The sequence below is a fragment of the Microcaecilia unicolor genome, chromosome 2 (assembly GCF_901765095.1).
Source record: "Microcaecilia unicolor chromosome 2, aMicUni1.1, whole genome shotgun sequence".
NCBI classification, from domain to species: domain Eukaryota; kingdom Metazoa; phylum Chordata; class Amphibia; order Gymnophiona; family Siphonopidae; genus Microcaecilia; species Microcaecilia unicolor.
In genome coordinates this window covers 594,459,872-594,475,853 of record NC_044032.1, presented here as the reverse complement: position 1 = coordinate 594,475,853, position 15,982 = coordinate 594,459,872, and the positions used below count along the sequence as shown (strand labels likewise).

General features: G+C 43.3%; 1 protein-coding gene across 1 annotated transcript in view; it reads right to left on the bottom strand.

Moving 5' to 3' along the window:
• LOC115462209 (probable ATP-dependent RNA helicase DDX60) overlaps window positions 1-15,982 on the bottom strand; it is a 368,606-nt gene that overhangs the window by 189,636 nt on the left and 162,988 nt on the right. Inside the window, exon 17 of the mRNA XM_030192223.1 lies at window positions 5,972-6,121. Coding sequence (XP_030048083.1) covers window positions 5,972-6,121 — 150 coding nt within the window. The remainder of the gene's footprint in view (window positions 1-5,971; window positions 6,122-15,982) is intronic.

Here is a 15,982-nt window from a genome sequence, read left to right as displayed (position 1 = left end):
CAGAATGCCAAGGCCCTCGAGAACGCGACATGTATGTAAAGTTGGAGGCGTAAATTGACTTGTATTTAAGGCCATTACAGTCTGGATAGTGCAGGTTCAGGTATGATCGTGAGGTACTAAATCTGTTTCTGGGTGGTAAGTCAATTAACTCAAGCATATATTCTGGGACTTCACTGAAGATTATCCTGTGGATTTGTGTACATATTTTAAAGGCTACTTGCTCCTTTAAGGGGAGCCAGTGCAGAACCAGTGGTTTTGCAGATTCGAATTTGGATTTTCCAAAGATCAGTCTTGCCACAGTATTTTGAGCCGTTTGCAGTTTCCTGAGTAGTTGTTCCTTGCATCCTGCATATATGACGTTGCAGTAATCCATCTGACTCAAGACCATAGACTGTATCAGATTGCGGAAGACGTCTCGAGGAAAAAATGGTTTTATTCGTTTGATTCTCCACATTGAATAACATTTTCTTTATGGTGTTGGTTATTTGAGTCTCTAATGTTAAATGTCAATCAATTGTAATCCCCAGAAGTTTCAAACTATCAGAGATTGGTAAAGAAAGGTTGGGAGTATTTAAACTGGTAGGATTACATTTGTTATACTGAGACGATAAAATTAAACAAAGGGTCTTCAGCATTTAATTTCAGGTGGAAAGAATTGGCCCATTTGTCCATTGTGGTCAGAACAAGAGTGATTTGATTGGTAATTTCATCCAAATTCTTACTAAATGGTATATATATTGTTACATCATCTGCATAAATATAAGGATTTAAACCTAACCTGGATAGCGCATTGGCCAGTGGAGCCATCATTATGTTAAACAGTATGGGGGACAGTGGTGATCCCTGAGGGACTCCGCAATCTGCATTCCATGAAAAAGGTAAAGTTGAGTTCATTAAATGAAAGAAAATCCTTAAACCATTCCAGTACAGTTCCACCAATTCCAAAATAGTCCAAAAGGTGTAACATGATGTTGTGATCAATCACGTCAAATGCACTGGACATATCAAATTGCATAAGAAGTATTTATTTATTTGTTGCATTTGTATCCCACATTTTCCCACCTAGTATTTGCAGACTCAATGTGGCTTACAATAATACATCATAGCAAGTGTCAATCAAAAGTAGATAAACAATTGGTTACATAAAGAACAGGTGTAACATAATGGATATAATCAATTCAAAAAACATATCAGAAGATTATCAAGTAATTGGTGATGTGTTAGAGTTCCTATTGTTGATCATTTCCAAATATGAGTCTAACTGCGGTGTTAAGTTTTAATTGAAAAGCATTCACCCATGAATGCATAATTTGGAAGCTTTGGTTGATATCATCCATAATTTCCAATAGATTATGTTTGAATGGGATGTAGATCATTACATCATCCGCATATATGTACGGATTAAGGCCTTGACTGGATAATATCTTGGCCAGGGGCGTCATCATTAAGTTGAAAAAGGTCGGGGACAGTGGAGATCCCCGGGGAACTCCACAGTCTGGTGTCCATAGAGCTGACGTATTCAAGTTAAATTTTATGCTCCTACCAGCAGCAGTTAGTTGTTTAAACTTGGATACAAGGGTAACCAATACCGTTTCCATACTATATAATGAACGAAAACCGGATTATGAATCATGTAAGATGGAAATTTGTCCAAGTACTCCACAAGCTGCTTAGCTACCATACTCTCCATTAACTTTATTATCAATGGTATGGAAGCAATTGGGCGATAGTTAGTAATGTCATTTGATTTTTTTCTTATTGTCCTTAGGAATGGGGGTCAGAAGTATATTTCCATTATTTTTGGGGAAGAAACCAGTTTTAAGCATATAATTTAAGCAAGATGTGAGGTCTTGAATGAAGCAGGGAGGGGCGGACTTCAGTAGGTAGTTAGGACATGTATCCAATTTGCAGAAGGAGTTTGAGAATTTAGTAATTGCTTTGGTGATTTGTTCAATGGAGAGAGGAGTGAAATGCAACCAAATACAATCTGCTGGGAGATCTTCGGAGGTAGACTGAAGGTGATTAAGGAAGCCATCAATGTCAGAGTTTTGTAGGGTGAGGGATTTGTGTAATTTCAGGATTTTCTCCTTGAAATAGCTGGCCAGTGAATCCGCTGATGGGGTAACTGAGTTCGTAGAGGTGACCAAATTTGTTTCCAGAAGATTGTTTACAGTTTGGAATAATTTCTTCGGATTTGAATAATCATAACCGATTTTTTATTTGTAATATAGCTTTCGTGCTTGTTTTGTAGAATATTTATATTTTCTAAGGGCTAGTTTCCATTCTGTGAGGGTGTGTTCATTTTTACTTTTTTTCCATTGACGTTCCATTTTTCTGGTTAGTGATTTTAGGGACTTTAGTTCTTCATTAAACCAAGGTGTAGTATTTAATCTTTTTTTCTCCTTGTTTTTTAAAGGAGCTAGTTCGTCTAAAATGTTGTTGCATCTTTTATCCCACTCAACAAGGAAGTGATTAGAGTTCGCGTTAGTAGACCACTTGTTGTCATACAGTTTGGACCAGAACTCTGTAGGATCTATTCTGCCTCTTGAGGTAGTTGTTGTGTGTTGTTGAATATGGTGAGGACCTTTCTTTAACCATAACATTGATAAATTTAGTTTAAAGTGATTGGACCGTGGGACTTCAGACCAGCAGGAGTCTATTACTTTTAAATTCCGTTCTGAGATTATTCTGATGGAGCAAAAGTCCAGTGTATGACCTTTTATGTGGGTAGGTCTGCAGTTGGGCCATGAAAAGTCCCATGAGAGAAAAAATCCTTGCACCCTTGTGTTGCTGGTGAGTTCATGCTTTCAAGATGTAGGTTAATATCACCTAGAATGAGTAAGTTGGGGTTAGATATACTCATATTAGAAGTTAAGTCAGTGAGGATGGAGAATGATTCATTCCAATTTCCTGGTGGCCTATAAAACATGATACAAGACAAGTGATCTAGAAGGGATTTTTCTTGAATCCTTATTGACGCAATTTCAAGTTTGGGGGTGATGACTTCGTCTATAACTTCTTTAGATTGTAAGCTCCTTCGAGCAGGGACTGTCCTCTGTGTTAAATTGTACAGCGCTGCGTAACTCTGGTAGCACTTTATAAATGTTAAGTAGTAGTAGTAGTATATATATATCTATATACATACATATTTATCTTTACTTTCATAATTTTCCAATTAAGAGGTAATTAAACAGAAAAACAAGTGGTATTAAAAAATGTTTATATCGTTGCCTGTGCTGCCTGCAAATAGGTGGGAAAATGTGGGACACAAATGCAAAAAATATAAAAAGGCCGTTTTAATCTGCATTCTTGTTATGAGCTAATGTTCTAAATCTCAATCACGTGGTAATGGAGATACTCCAATAAATATAGTACTTAAATTGCAACTCCACTGATTTAAGAAAAGATATGTAAATGATCAATCTTCAATGATCATTGATGGAGGAAAAAGCCTCAAAGTACCAAGGTCAGGGGAGCTCTGGATGAGGCAATTGAGGACTTCATGCAAAAGCACAACACAACCTAAGTCCATTTTGGTGAACGTATATAACTGTGTATGCAAATGATGACAAGTAGGAGTGAGATCTAAGATATTGAGAGCCCTATTAATCTGTTTTACATCGCGCACACATACGCGTAAGGAGGTTTTTTAAACCGATGATAAATATCTAATCCCTTGAAATGACCGAGTAATCGGCAAACGGGATTGATTTGGTACCATAAGGGAAATTAATAAACCTTAGTACTTTGAGGCTTTTTCCTCCATCAATGATCATTGAAGATTGATCATTTACATATCTTTTCTTACTTAACTCAGTGGAGTTGCAATTTAAGTACTATGACCCAATGTTACTAGGTCTTGGTGAACATGACTATTTAATATTTAATAGAATATTATGCATTGTAAATTTAGGTATATTGTCACATAATATTCTGATTCTATGTTTTTATAAATTGTAAATATAGGTACTGTATTTTCTTGTAGAGTACCAAAAATACAGTGGCGTGTGGGGATTCAGTAAATACGACAAATAACAAGGCGAGCTCCCATGCTCACAAAACAACAAGATGAGCTCATCAGCCCCAACACCATATCTCCCACTCTAGCAAGGAGGGGTTTGGTGGCCCCCAATCTAACATGCTCTTTCCTGAAAGGCATACATGTGCAAATCATTACGCATATGCAAACCATCATACGTGCACACACTATGGGGAAACAACATGCATTATGTGCAAATAGTGCACATTCTTTAAGGAACGCACACACTGGAGCCAATATTCAAAGCGATTTAAGAGGGCAGATGCCTCTTCTGACCAGCTATATAACTTCCTGCCACCTATGTGGGGGATATTCAGCGGCACTTAACCAGAGAGTGCCACTGAATATCCCCCCAGACTGCCCAAACAAAAAGTGGGCAGGTCAACAGCGGCACTGGGGGTGGACCTGGAGAGGAGCCAGAAGTTATGTAGGTGCCAGCACCCACATAGCTAAGTGGCTTAATTTAGGAAATATCAAAAGTTGTCCTAAAAAAGGCCACTAAGCTATGCAGGTGCTAGCACCTGTGTAACTTTAAAAAAACAAAAAAAAAACAGAGCCCTCTCCCACCAATGCTCACTCCTTTCTTCCCCCCTCTCTTAGCCATTAAGGCCCCCCATGAACACCCCCAGCTTTCTCCAGGCCTACCTGTACCCTAGTGGCCCAATGGTGGTCATCGGGACAGGATTGCAGCCCCCTTGTAACGCCATTCCAAAATGGCTGTTATGACCTCTCTCAGCAGCTTACAGCACTACACCAACTACCAGGAGCTGCTGTGAGAGGTTGCGGCAGACATTTTGGAATGGCACAGCAAAGGACAGGAGCGAGGGAGCTGCACTCCTGCCCCCAACAACCACCCTTGGACCACCAGGGATCCAGGTAGGCCCAGGGAGGCCTACATGGACGGCTGGGGGGGGGGGGGGGGGGTGAGGATTTGTGGGGAGGGTGGTGGGAGGAGGTTCTGGAGGACTTAAAAAATATAAATTAAAAAAAATGATGCCGATCCCGGCCCGATATTCAGCCAGGTCGCATAACACTTATGCAGGCTCCGATTGAATATCGGTTGGGCCCGCATAAGTTCCGTGCCCAGCCTGCCCAAACTTATCCCCCAATAGTCAGTGCTGGTGACTGGACATTCCCTGGCACTGAATATCAGGGGATAATTTAGCCGTCAACGATCAGCGTTAAAAAAAAATCTGACCGTTATCGACTGAATATTGGGGAAAGGAGGGGGGACTGTGTATAAATACTGCATACTCTTACCAACAAGCAACATTAATTTGAAATGATACCTATCCCTAAAGAATGCAGATATTACAAAAATTGAATTGTTATTTTAACAATGTTGAACTATATGTTTGTGACTTTTTCAAGTTTCTTTCAATTACATTGAAGTGTGTGTCCTTATAGTTCTCAGCAAAAGCTTTATAAGAGAACAGAAAGCTGAGTGGTTCTGAAGTCCAAACTTGAATAATCTGCTGAGAGGTGTATCAGATGAACCAATTCACTAGAAGTACTGCAGAGATGCATGCTCCTGCTGCGGCACCACTACATGCTATGTCTTGCAGTCAGGATCATGAAATTTCTTCTAGCTAGCTTTGCAGGATGGAGTAGGGAACAGCAGCAGCAACTGCAGGACATAGCACTTTGATGGAGATACCACTAGTCAGAATCCCCATCTCCATCCCTGCTTCCCCCCCCCCCCCCCCCCAATTTGAGCATAAGCGCTTCTTGAAACAGCAAAAGAATGCTGGCAGTGGCATGCTGATGTTCTTACTCCCCCTTCTCATGCTCCCATGACAGCAGAAGGAATCAGAGGAAATGTAGACAGTGATACAATGATCGATCAAAAGAAATGTTGATTTTCAAGAGTGATCTGGTTTTTTTGGTTGTAACTGAAAATCTAAAGCTCTAATATAAATATGGAAGTCATACCTTTGTTGGAGCAACATACACAACTACACCTTCATTACTCTCTTTCAGAACTTTCTCCATACAGTAATAAGAAGCATAGGTTTTCCCAGAAGAAGTAGGGGCTACAATTACTGCAGATTCATTATTGTCAACAGCATCAAGAAGTTCTCGCTGCAAATAAAATCACACATGATGTTAATATAGTATGGCACTCATTTCTAGAGAAGATGGACATGTCTTTGGCTCTTTTGAACACTTTTAAGGCTCTAAAGTAGCACAAGACCTAACAGTAATACCATTCACAATATACAGCCTTGTGATATTATTTTTAGAATAATCGTTGAAGACCTCAGTTATTGGAGTCCTGGGGCACTATCCTGCTTATAATCGAAAGAGAAAAATGCCTATATTGTGACCCAAATCGGGAGATGGGCGTCTTTTTCCCGTGGGCGCCCAAATCGGTATAATTGAAAGCCGATTTTGGGCGTTTCCAACTGCAATCCGTCGTGGAAACGGGTAAAGTTGACGGGGGCATGTCGGAGGCATGGTGAAGGCGGGACTGGGGCGTGGTTATCAACCGAGGAGAGATGGGCATCTTTAGCTGATAATCGAAAAAAAGGCGTTTTTACCGCGATTTTGGGTCACTTTTTTTGGATCCTTTTTTTCATGAACAAGTCCCAAAAAAGTGCCCCAACTGCCCAGATAACCACTGGAGGGAATCGGGGATGACCTCCCCGGACTCCCCCAGTGGTCATTAACCCCCTCCCACCAAAAAAAACCCACTTAAAAAACTTTTTTCCAGCCTCTATGCCAGCCTCAAATGCCGTACCCACCTCTATGACAGCAGAATGTGTTCTATCCTCTGACAGCTTTTCCCTGGTTCTGATGTGGGTCTCGGGTGAGTGTGACACCTTTTCTGTTATGCGCACTGCAGAGTCACATCAGCAATGCATTGTGGTGGGTGTAGGGTATTGGGCTCCGTAATTCCACTAGCTTGTGGCAAATGCTCATGATGTTGGTAGTTGGTAGGCTGTACTCCCATGGTGCTTTTCCCCTGCTAACTGGGTCAGAGGGTGTCCAGTTTTGTTTCCGGTAGTCAATGAGGTAGTGGCCATTTTTGTAAGCCAGTTTTAGATCCCTTTCATGTATTAGCCACGTTACAGAACTTAGTTCTTACCATGAATGTGGCTGAAAGAGGGCATCGTACAGCATTCTGCCAGCTCTGACCTACTGCTAATCTCAGTACCAGGGAGAATCTTTGCCAGTGGGGCACAACCTCTGATCTGCAGTTAACTGTGAGTAAGCATGCTTATTCCAATAAAGGACATTTTCGGAGAGATTAGTCTTCAGGTGTCAACTGGTGTGCCAATGTTATACAGCAGCAACAAGTCCTAGAGGCCTGCGTGTATGCAGGTCACTGGAGCATTTTTAGTGGGTACCGCAGTGCACTTCAGCCAGGTGGACCCAGGCCCATCCCCCTCCCACCTGTAACACTTGTGCTGGTAAATGGGAGCCCTCCAAAACCCACTGTACCCACATGTAGGTGCCCCATTCACCCCTAAGAGCTATGGTAGTGTTGTACATTGGGTTTTGGGGGAGGGGGTTGTGGGCTCTGCACCCGTGGTAAGGGAGCTATGCATGTGGGAGCTTTTTCTGAAGTCCACCGTACTGACCTCTAGGGTGCCCAGTTGGTGTCCTGGCATATCAGGGGGGCCAGTGTACTATGAATCCTGGCCCCTCCCACGACTAAATGGCTCAGATTAGGCCGTTTTTCAGCTGGGCGTTTTTAGTTTCCATTATCGCTAAAAAAAACAAATGCCCAGCTCAATAACATCCATTTTTTTTCGAAAATACAGTCTGTCCCGCCTCTTCACGTACCCCTTTTTGGACATAGACGCCCATGGAGATAGGCGTTTGCGTTCGATTATGCCCCTCCATATAGTTTTAGCCGCCACTCCTCCAATCCTCACTGGTCTCCATAGCAATATATATATATATATATATATACATATTTTTTTTATTCTTGCAGGCACCTTTGGTTAGCCATTGGATGGATAAACAACATGGGTGGAATGATATAAAATGGCGTATCATCAACACTATACGAGAAGGGTGGGAGGGAGGTCATTTAGAAAATATCCTAAACTATAAAGAACAATTCTGGATTTATACGCTGAATACTGTGGCTCCTCTTGGACTGAATATTGAGACTGAATGGATGATGCTGATCTAAGGTGCTAAGTGATTGGCGGGGAATTTAATGAGTTAATATAAATCAGCTGTTAAAAAATACAACGGTGAGAGAATGACATAATACCGAGACGGTTGGTGGTATAGATGTCTGCAAAGCTAAGTACTACCTTTAATTTCTGAAATATAAACTTACTGACGGAAGGCTTTGTCTTCTACAGGGGAGATATCCTTGAAACAGCCGTAATGGTGAAACACGAAGTCGTGTCGGACAACAGGTCCCCCAGAGAATAGACTTACTGAAGTTAGGTGCTTGTATAGCATAAAACGCAATATAAGTACTAATGTAACAGCTTCAATATAAAACTCTATAGAGAATATCAACGGGTTTAATACTAAAACAGCAAAAGAATAAAAATAGGTTACAAAAAAAACAAAATAAAATATATTGCTACAGAGACCAGTGAAGATTGGAGGAGTGGTGGCTAAAACTATATAGTGCCCCATGACTCCGATAACTGAGGTCTTCAAAGATTATTCTAAAAATAATATCACAAGGCTGTATATTGTGAATGGTTTGGCTGTTTTGAGACATCCATCTGCTGAAAACATCCAAATCTCAATTTTTGAAAGGCAGAATTTGGACATTTTACACTGCAATTCATCAAATAACAAGGGGTGCATGTTGGAGGTGTGATTTGGGCGGGATTAGGGCTGGGACAAAAGTAGGACTTCTTTTAGCGATAAGGAATGAGAAGAAATGTCCAAGTCGAAAAAGGGCATTTTTATCTAGACTTGTTTCAATCATGTCCAGGGTACAAAAAGGTGTGATTGAGCATCTGATCATTGAAAGGATGAAGGCATGATTCCTCCCTCATCTCCCAATGGTTACTGACCCTCTCCCACCTCCTTAAAAAGTGATAGTGGACACCAGGTTCTATGACAGCTTCAGGTATTATGGCCATTCCTAACAGAGCAGCAAGGAAGTGTAAGAAGTAGCCTAGTGGTCAGTGCTGTGGTCTTCGAACAATGGAACCCAGCTGTAACTCCCACTTTAACTCTTTATTTCTGTAGAAATTTATGAGCCCTCTGACCCACAGAGATACCTACTGCACTTGATGGCTATTGTAGAGGTGTACCTTTAAATACAGTAGGTTTTTATCAGCTCCTGGAGGGCTCACTATAACATATAAAGGAATTAAGATGTGATTTGTACCTGGGTCCCGTGGCATTGAGCACTAGGTTGCCCCTCTGCTCTGCAGGACATCTGTATGGCCATTTTTGATGCTGGACAGACATTTTTGTTCCTGCTTTTTTGGAGTTATTATTTTGGACATTTCACTTTGGAAAATGGTTGTTCATTTTGGATGTTTTCAGTGCAATATTTATGTATTTAGATTTTGCTCACACCTTTTTCAGTAGTGGCTCAAGGTGAGTTACATTCAGGTACACTGGATATTTCTCTGTCCCAGGAGGGCTCACAATCTAAGTTTTTACCTGAGGCAATGAAGGGTTAAGTGACTTGCCCAAGGTCACAAGGAGCAGCAGTGGAATTTGAACTGGCCACCTCTGGATTTCAAGACCATTGCTCTAACCACTAGGCCACTCCTCCACTCCATAGTGTCATTTTCATATATTTTTGAAAAGGAAATCCTGATATTTTTCCTGTTCAAAAATGGCTGTGAGAAGGATGGGTTTTTTTGGACATGAGCAGGATGTCCAAATTCTGACTTGAATGTTCTTTCAAAAATGCCTCTCAACATGTTGAGTGAAAAAAATATTTTCTCCTATTTGTTTTAAATGTGCTATGTAACTTCATGGAGTGTCCCAAGGCAATTTCACTTTTTGAAAGAGTAAATAATTGATTCACATGTACCTGTTCCACTCTATTCAGGATTTTATGGAACTCAACCATATCTCCCCATCAGCCTTCTCTTCTCCAAGCTGAAAAGCCCTATCCTCTTAAACCGTTCCTTCTCCTCAATCCTCTCTTCCACTTCCAGCATCTTTCAGCCCTTCTCTCACTCCTCTCATACTTTCTCTCAGCCCCTTTCCTGTCTCTCCCAGTCCTTTCTTTCCTTTTTTCTGTCGCTATCTGCTACTGTTCCCCTCTCCACTGTTGCTGCTCCCTCCTTTCTTTGCAGCCCATTGGTCAGTCTGGCATTCCTTATTCAGTCAATAGGATGCAGGGAAGCCAGAAGCAGTATCACAGGAAATAGAAACCATTTGGTCTGCAGCACATAACGCTCAATTCAGTGCAGGCATGAATACTGGGAGCGCTCAGGCACACACAGACCTGTATTTAGGGATAGGCTGCATACACAACTGTCTCCCGTGCCAAACTTTGAAATGTTAAACAAATATAGGGTGGAAGAAACCAAAAGTTCCAAAAACTCCAGAAGTCCAATATCTTCCACATTTTTATTTGCCAGTAAGAGTAGCATGAAACAGTCCAGACCCAACACGGATCATGTTTCAGCAATAAGCCTTCCTCAGGGGTTGTAACTATACAATAATAAAAACATAGCCGTAAATAAATATATAAATACACAGGCACGTGAGCAATGGATGAGCAAATTCAACAAGGGCATGACACATACCAAACATAAAAGTAAAAAATACATATAGGTGATAAAGTCGACAGGATATGTACATATATGCATTAATTACAACAAATATATACACAGACACATAAGAAATGAATAAGCAAATATGTCGAAAAAGACATAATTTAGTACAAATAGAAAAAATTAAAATATATGTGATGAAAAATGAACATGATATGCATATATACATGCATATATAAATTATTTATCTACCCTAATTTAACCTCTACACAACATTAAATGTATATGTCACCTTGCAATGAAAATGTTAACAAAACTCTGTAAGCCACATTGAGCCTGCAAATAGGTGGGATAATGTGGGATACAAATGAAATAAAATAAAAATAAATATATACATGCATATATAAATTATTTACAAGTGCATACCAAATAAGTGATATATAACAAGTGATGGACATGTTTAGAAGAATGTGAAAATAAAATGTATTAAAAAGTGACATGTAAATATAAAATATATGCAGGAGATATATTAGAAGAGAGGGAAATGAAGTGTAATGAGAAATATGATTAATTGATAAACAATACCTTCACACAGTAGTGCAAAACCAGTAGAAAGAAGAGCCTGAAATATTGCACAGGAATAAATGGTAATGAGTAAATTAATGAGTGTAACCATAAACTAAACAGGTCAAAATCATCTATTGCTAATGATAAAGACAAAATATTTATGCTAAAAAACATTCAAAGACAAAACTGATGACTGAAAAACATACTAGGAACCAGAGGCACTAAAAGTATATGAAACAAACAAGACTTTAATAATCTAAATTTTAAAAACGTTAAAAATATATAAAAAAAAATGATGAGACCCATAGAGGGGCATAATCGAACGAAAACGTCTATCTCCATGGGCGTTTATCTCCAAGAACGGGTCCGTGAAGGGGCGGACCAAACCGTATTTTGGGAAAAAATAGACGTCCATGTTTTATTCGACAATTTGTGAGCTGGGCGTTTTTGTTTTTCAGCGATAATGGAAAATGAAAGCGCCCAGCTCAAAAACGAATAAATCCAAGGCATTTGTTCGTGGGAGGGGCCAGGAGTCGTAGTGCACTGGTCCCCCTCACATGCCAGGACACCAACCTGGCACCCTAGGGGGCACTTTTACAAAAAATAAAAAAGGTAAAAGAGCTCCCAGGTGCATACCACCCTTCCCTTGTGTGTTGAGCCCCCCAAATCCCCCTCAAAACCCGCCACCCACAAGTCTACACCATTACTATAGCCCTAAGGGGTGAAGGGGGGCACCTACATGTGGGTACAGTGGGTTTGGGGGGCGGTGTGGAGGGCTCCCATTTACCAGCACAAGTGTAACAGGTGGGGGGGGGGGATGGGCCTGGGTCTACCTGCCTGACGTCCACTGCACCCCCTAGTAACTGCTCCAGTGACCTACATACTGCTGCCAGGGAGGTGGGTATGACATTTGAGGGTGAACATAAAAAGTTGTGAAACGGCATATTTTTGTGGTGGGAGGGGGTTTGTGACCACTGGGGGAGTCAGGGGAGGTCATCCCCGACTCCCTCCAGTGGTCATCTGGTCATTTAGGGCACTTTTTGGGGCCCTATTCGTGGAAAAACAGGGTCCAGGAAAAGTGCCCTAAATTCTCGCTAAAAACGCATATTTTTTTTCCATTATCGGCGAAAGGCGCCTATCTGTGATTGGCCGATAACCACGCCCCAGTTCCGCCTTCACCACGCCTTTGACACGCCCCCATCAACTTTGTCCGCATCCGCGACGGAGTGCAGTTGAAAACGTCCAAATTCGTCTTTCGATTATACCGCTTTATTCGTTTTTGTGAGATAAACGTCTATCTCCCGATTTGGGTCGCAATATAGGCGTTTTTCTTTTTCAATTATAAGCTGGTTAATCACATAGTAAAAAAACACTACAGATAAAAACGAATAGCATAATCAAACATATAAATGGCAAGTGACCGACTCACCTGCAAATGCGCAGTAGAGACTTCCCTCTCTGTCCCGCCCCCACGTCAAGACGTGATGACGGAACAGAGAGGGAAACTCTGCGCTGAGGAGGAGTGCAGTCACTGCCACACGGACGTCGACGCTGCCGCTAATGGTACCGCTCCCCCCCCCCGGAGGTCGCCGCTGCCGCTGCCGCTCCCCCCTGCAGGTCGCCGCTGCCGCCCCCCCCCCCAAGGTCGCAGCCAACCCCCTCCACCAGGCCAGGCCCTCTCTTCTACATTTAACTTACAGCGCCGAAACCGCAGGCAGATCAGCTCCCGTCGGCCTTCCTTCCCAGCCTGTGTGCCCCGCCCTCGCTGACGTTACGTCACACGAGGGCGGGACACAGGCAGAGAAGGAAGGCCGACGGAGCTGATCTGCCTGCGGTTTCGGCGCTGTAAGTTACATGTAGAACAGAGGGCCCGGGTGGAGGGGGCCGGTGGCGATCTCGGGGGGGGGGGGGGGAACGGTAGCGGCGACCTCGGGGGGGGGAGGGGCGATAGCAGCGACCTCGGGGGGGGGGGGGGGAAGGCAGGAGAAATGCTCAGAAGGAGGAGGGGGGCCTTGCAGCTGGCTGGGAGGGATGGAGGGGGGCCCTTGGAGCTGGGAGGGAATCGGGCCTTGGAGCTGGGAGGGAGGGGCCGGTGGCGACCTCGGGGGGGGGGGGGGGGGGAGCGGTAGCGGCGACAACAGCGACCTCGGGGGGGGGGAGGGGAAGGCAGGAGAAATGCTCAGAAGGAGGAGGGGGGCCTTGGAGCTGCGAGGGAGGGGAGGAGAGGGACGGAGGGGGGCCTTGGAGCTGGCTTGGACGGGGGGCCTTGGAGCTGGGAGGGGAGGGAATGGGGCCTTGGAGCTAGGAGGGAGGGAGAGACTGGGGGCCTTGAAGCTGGCAGGGAAGGAGGGAGGATGCTGGACATGGGAGGTCAGAAGTAGGGGGGCCTTGGAGCTGGGAGGGATGTACAGAGGGGGGCCTTGCAGCTGGCTGGGAGGGATGGAGGGGGGGCCCTTGGAGCTGGGAGGGAGGGGCCGGTGGCGACCTCGGGGGGGGGAGCAGTAGCGGCGACAGCAGCGACCTCGGGGGGGGGAGGGGAAGGCAGGATAAATGCTCAGAAGGAGGAGGGGGGCCTTGGAGCTGCGAGGGAGGGGAGGGACGGAGGGCCTTGGAGCTGGGAGGGGAGGGAATGGGGCCTTGGAACTAGGGAGGGAGGGAGAGACTGGGGGCCTTGAAGCTGGCAGGGAAGGAGGGAGGATGCTGGACATGGGAGGTCAGAAGTAGGGGGGCCTTGGAGCTGGGAGGGATGTACAGAGGGGGGCCTTGCAGCTGGCTGGGAGGGACGGAGGGGGGGCCCTTGGAGCTGGGAGGGAATCGGGCCTTGGAGCTGGGAGGGAGGGAAGGAGGAAGGGCGGGGAGCCGAGGGGAGGGAGGGAGGGAGTTATACATCAAAATAGAGCATACCAATACTTGCCCGTTTTAACGGGCTTAACGGCTAGTACAAAGATAAGAGGCAAACAGCGTACGCTAAAACATAAGTAAAACAATGTGAGAATATATAAAAACGCTCTATCTATCTATCTATCTATCTATCTATCTATCTATCTATCTATCTATCTATCTATCTATCTAATCAAACTGAAACAATACAGTCCAAGAACCTGAAATGGCGGCGGGATGAAGGGCAAAAATAATCTCAAATAAATTCATATGAAAAAAATAGACCCGACAACAATATATAAAAAAAATTAATATAAAAGAATGCAAAAACCGCCCATGAGAGCGATAAGAAGCATTACTAACTACAATGAGAATTAGGAATATAAACTAAATGAGTATCCGGAGTACATTTGATCCTTGAACATGAATGCTAAAAGGAATATATTCACAAAAAACTTGAACTGAGCAAATATACCAAGAAGTGTTGGATGTTACAGAGTGCAAACAATGTCTGAAAACACGAACTATAATAGATAAGTTAAAAATATGAAAACCAAACTAACCATACCAGGATGCCATGTTATATTAAAAGATGTTGTAGCACAATATAAGAACAAGGATACTAATAGTTGACATTTAAAGTGCAAACCAAAAATCAAAAAATCAAAGTGACTGCCTAGCAAAGTGCCACTGTGGACCAGATTCTATATATGGCGCTTAAAAAATCCATGCGGAAAAGATTTTCGCCTCAGCATATTCTATAAGTGGCACCTAGATTTAGGCACTGTATACAGAATATGCTTAGTTGATATCCTAGCATTTAAAACTATGCACATCCATTTACACCAACAAATATGTGGCGTAAATCCCAGCGTATAGATTTGGGCGCAGAGGGCCATGTTTTACAACAACATGTGTAAAGTTTGGAACGCCCACAAAACACCTATTTCCTGGCCAAAACTATGCCCCTTTTTGCCGGCACGCATTAAAATTTAGGCACAGTGTGTTACAGAATATGCTAAGGGAGTTGTGGGTGTAAATTCTAATTATCGCCAATTAGTGCTCATTATTGCTTGAGTGCTGTTAACACTGATTGGCTTGTTAAGCCAATTAAGTTACACACATTGTTATAAAATACGTTTGGGTTTCGGCATGGAACGCTAGGCGCTATATAGAATCCTGGGGTATATGACCAAGCAGTAGCAAGTAAATAGGAAATACTTTACCTTAATGCCAGAGAAAACACTTAACACTAACAGCAGCAATGCAGTATGAGGTCCTTTTACAAAGCTGCAGTTTTATCTTTGAATGGTTTTTAGCATGAATATTTTCCCCCCAATATTCTACCAGAGGCGGTCAGCGTTTTTTAAAATGCTGATCGTCACTGGTTAAATTATCCCCCAATATTCAGTGCCGGACTATGTCTGGGCACCAGCACTGAATACTGGGGTATAATTTGGGGTGGGCAGGCTGCCAGAAGTTATGCAGGCCTGGCCAATATTCAGCCAGAGCCACATAAGTTATGTGGCTCCGGCTGAATATTGGGCAGGGGCTGAATAAATGGTTTTTTTTGTTTTAATTTTTTAAAAAATCCCCCGATCCCCATCTGCCCTTGACATTTTCCCCTTCTTTCCCTCCTCTCAGCAGGCATTAAGACCCCCGTAAGACCTCCTACACCCCAACCTCCCCTCAACTGTGAAGTTAAGCCCCTGGGTTTATATACATCCCTGGTGGTCTAGCGCAGGCGTTGGGGGCAGGAGTGCCGCCCCCTCGCTTCTGCCCCTTGCAACACCTCTGTAAAATGGCTGCCACGACCTCTCGCAGCAGC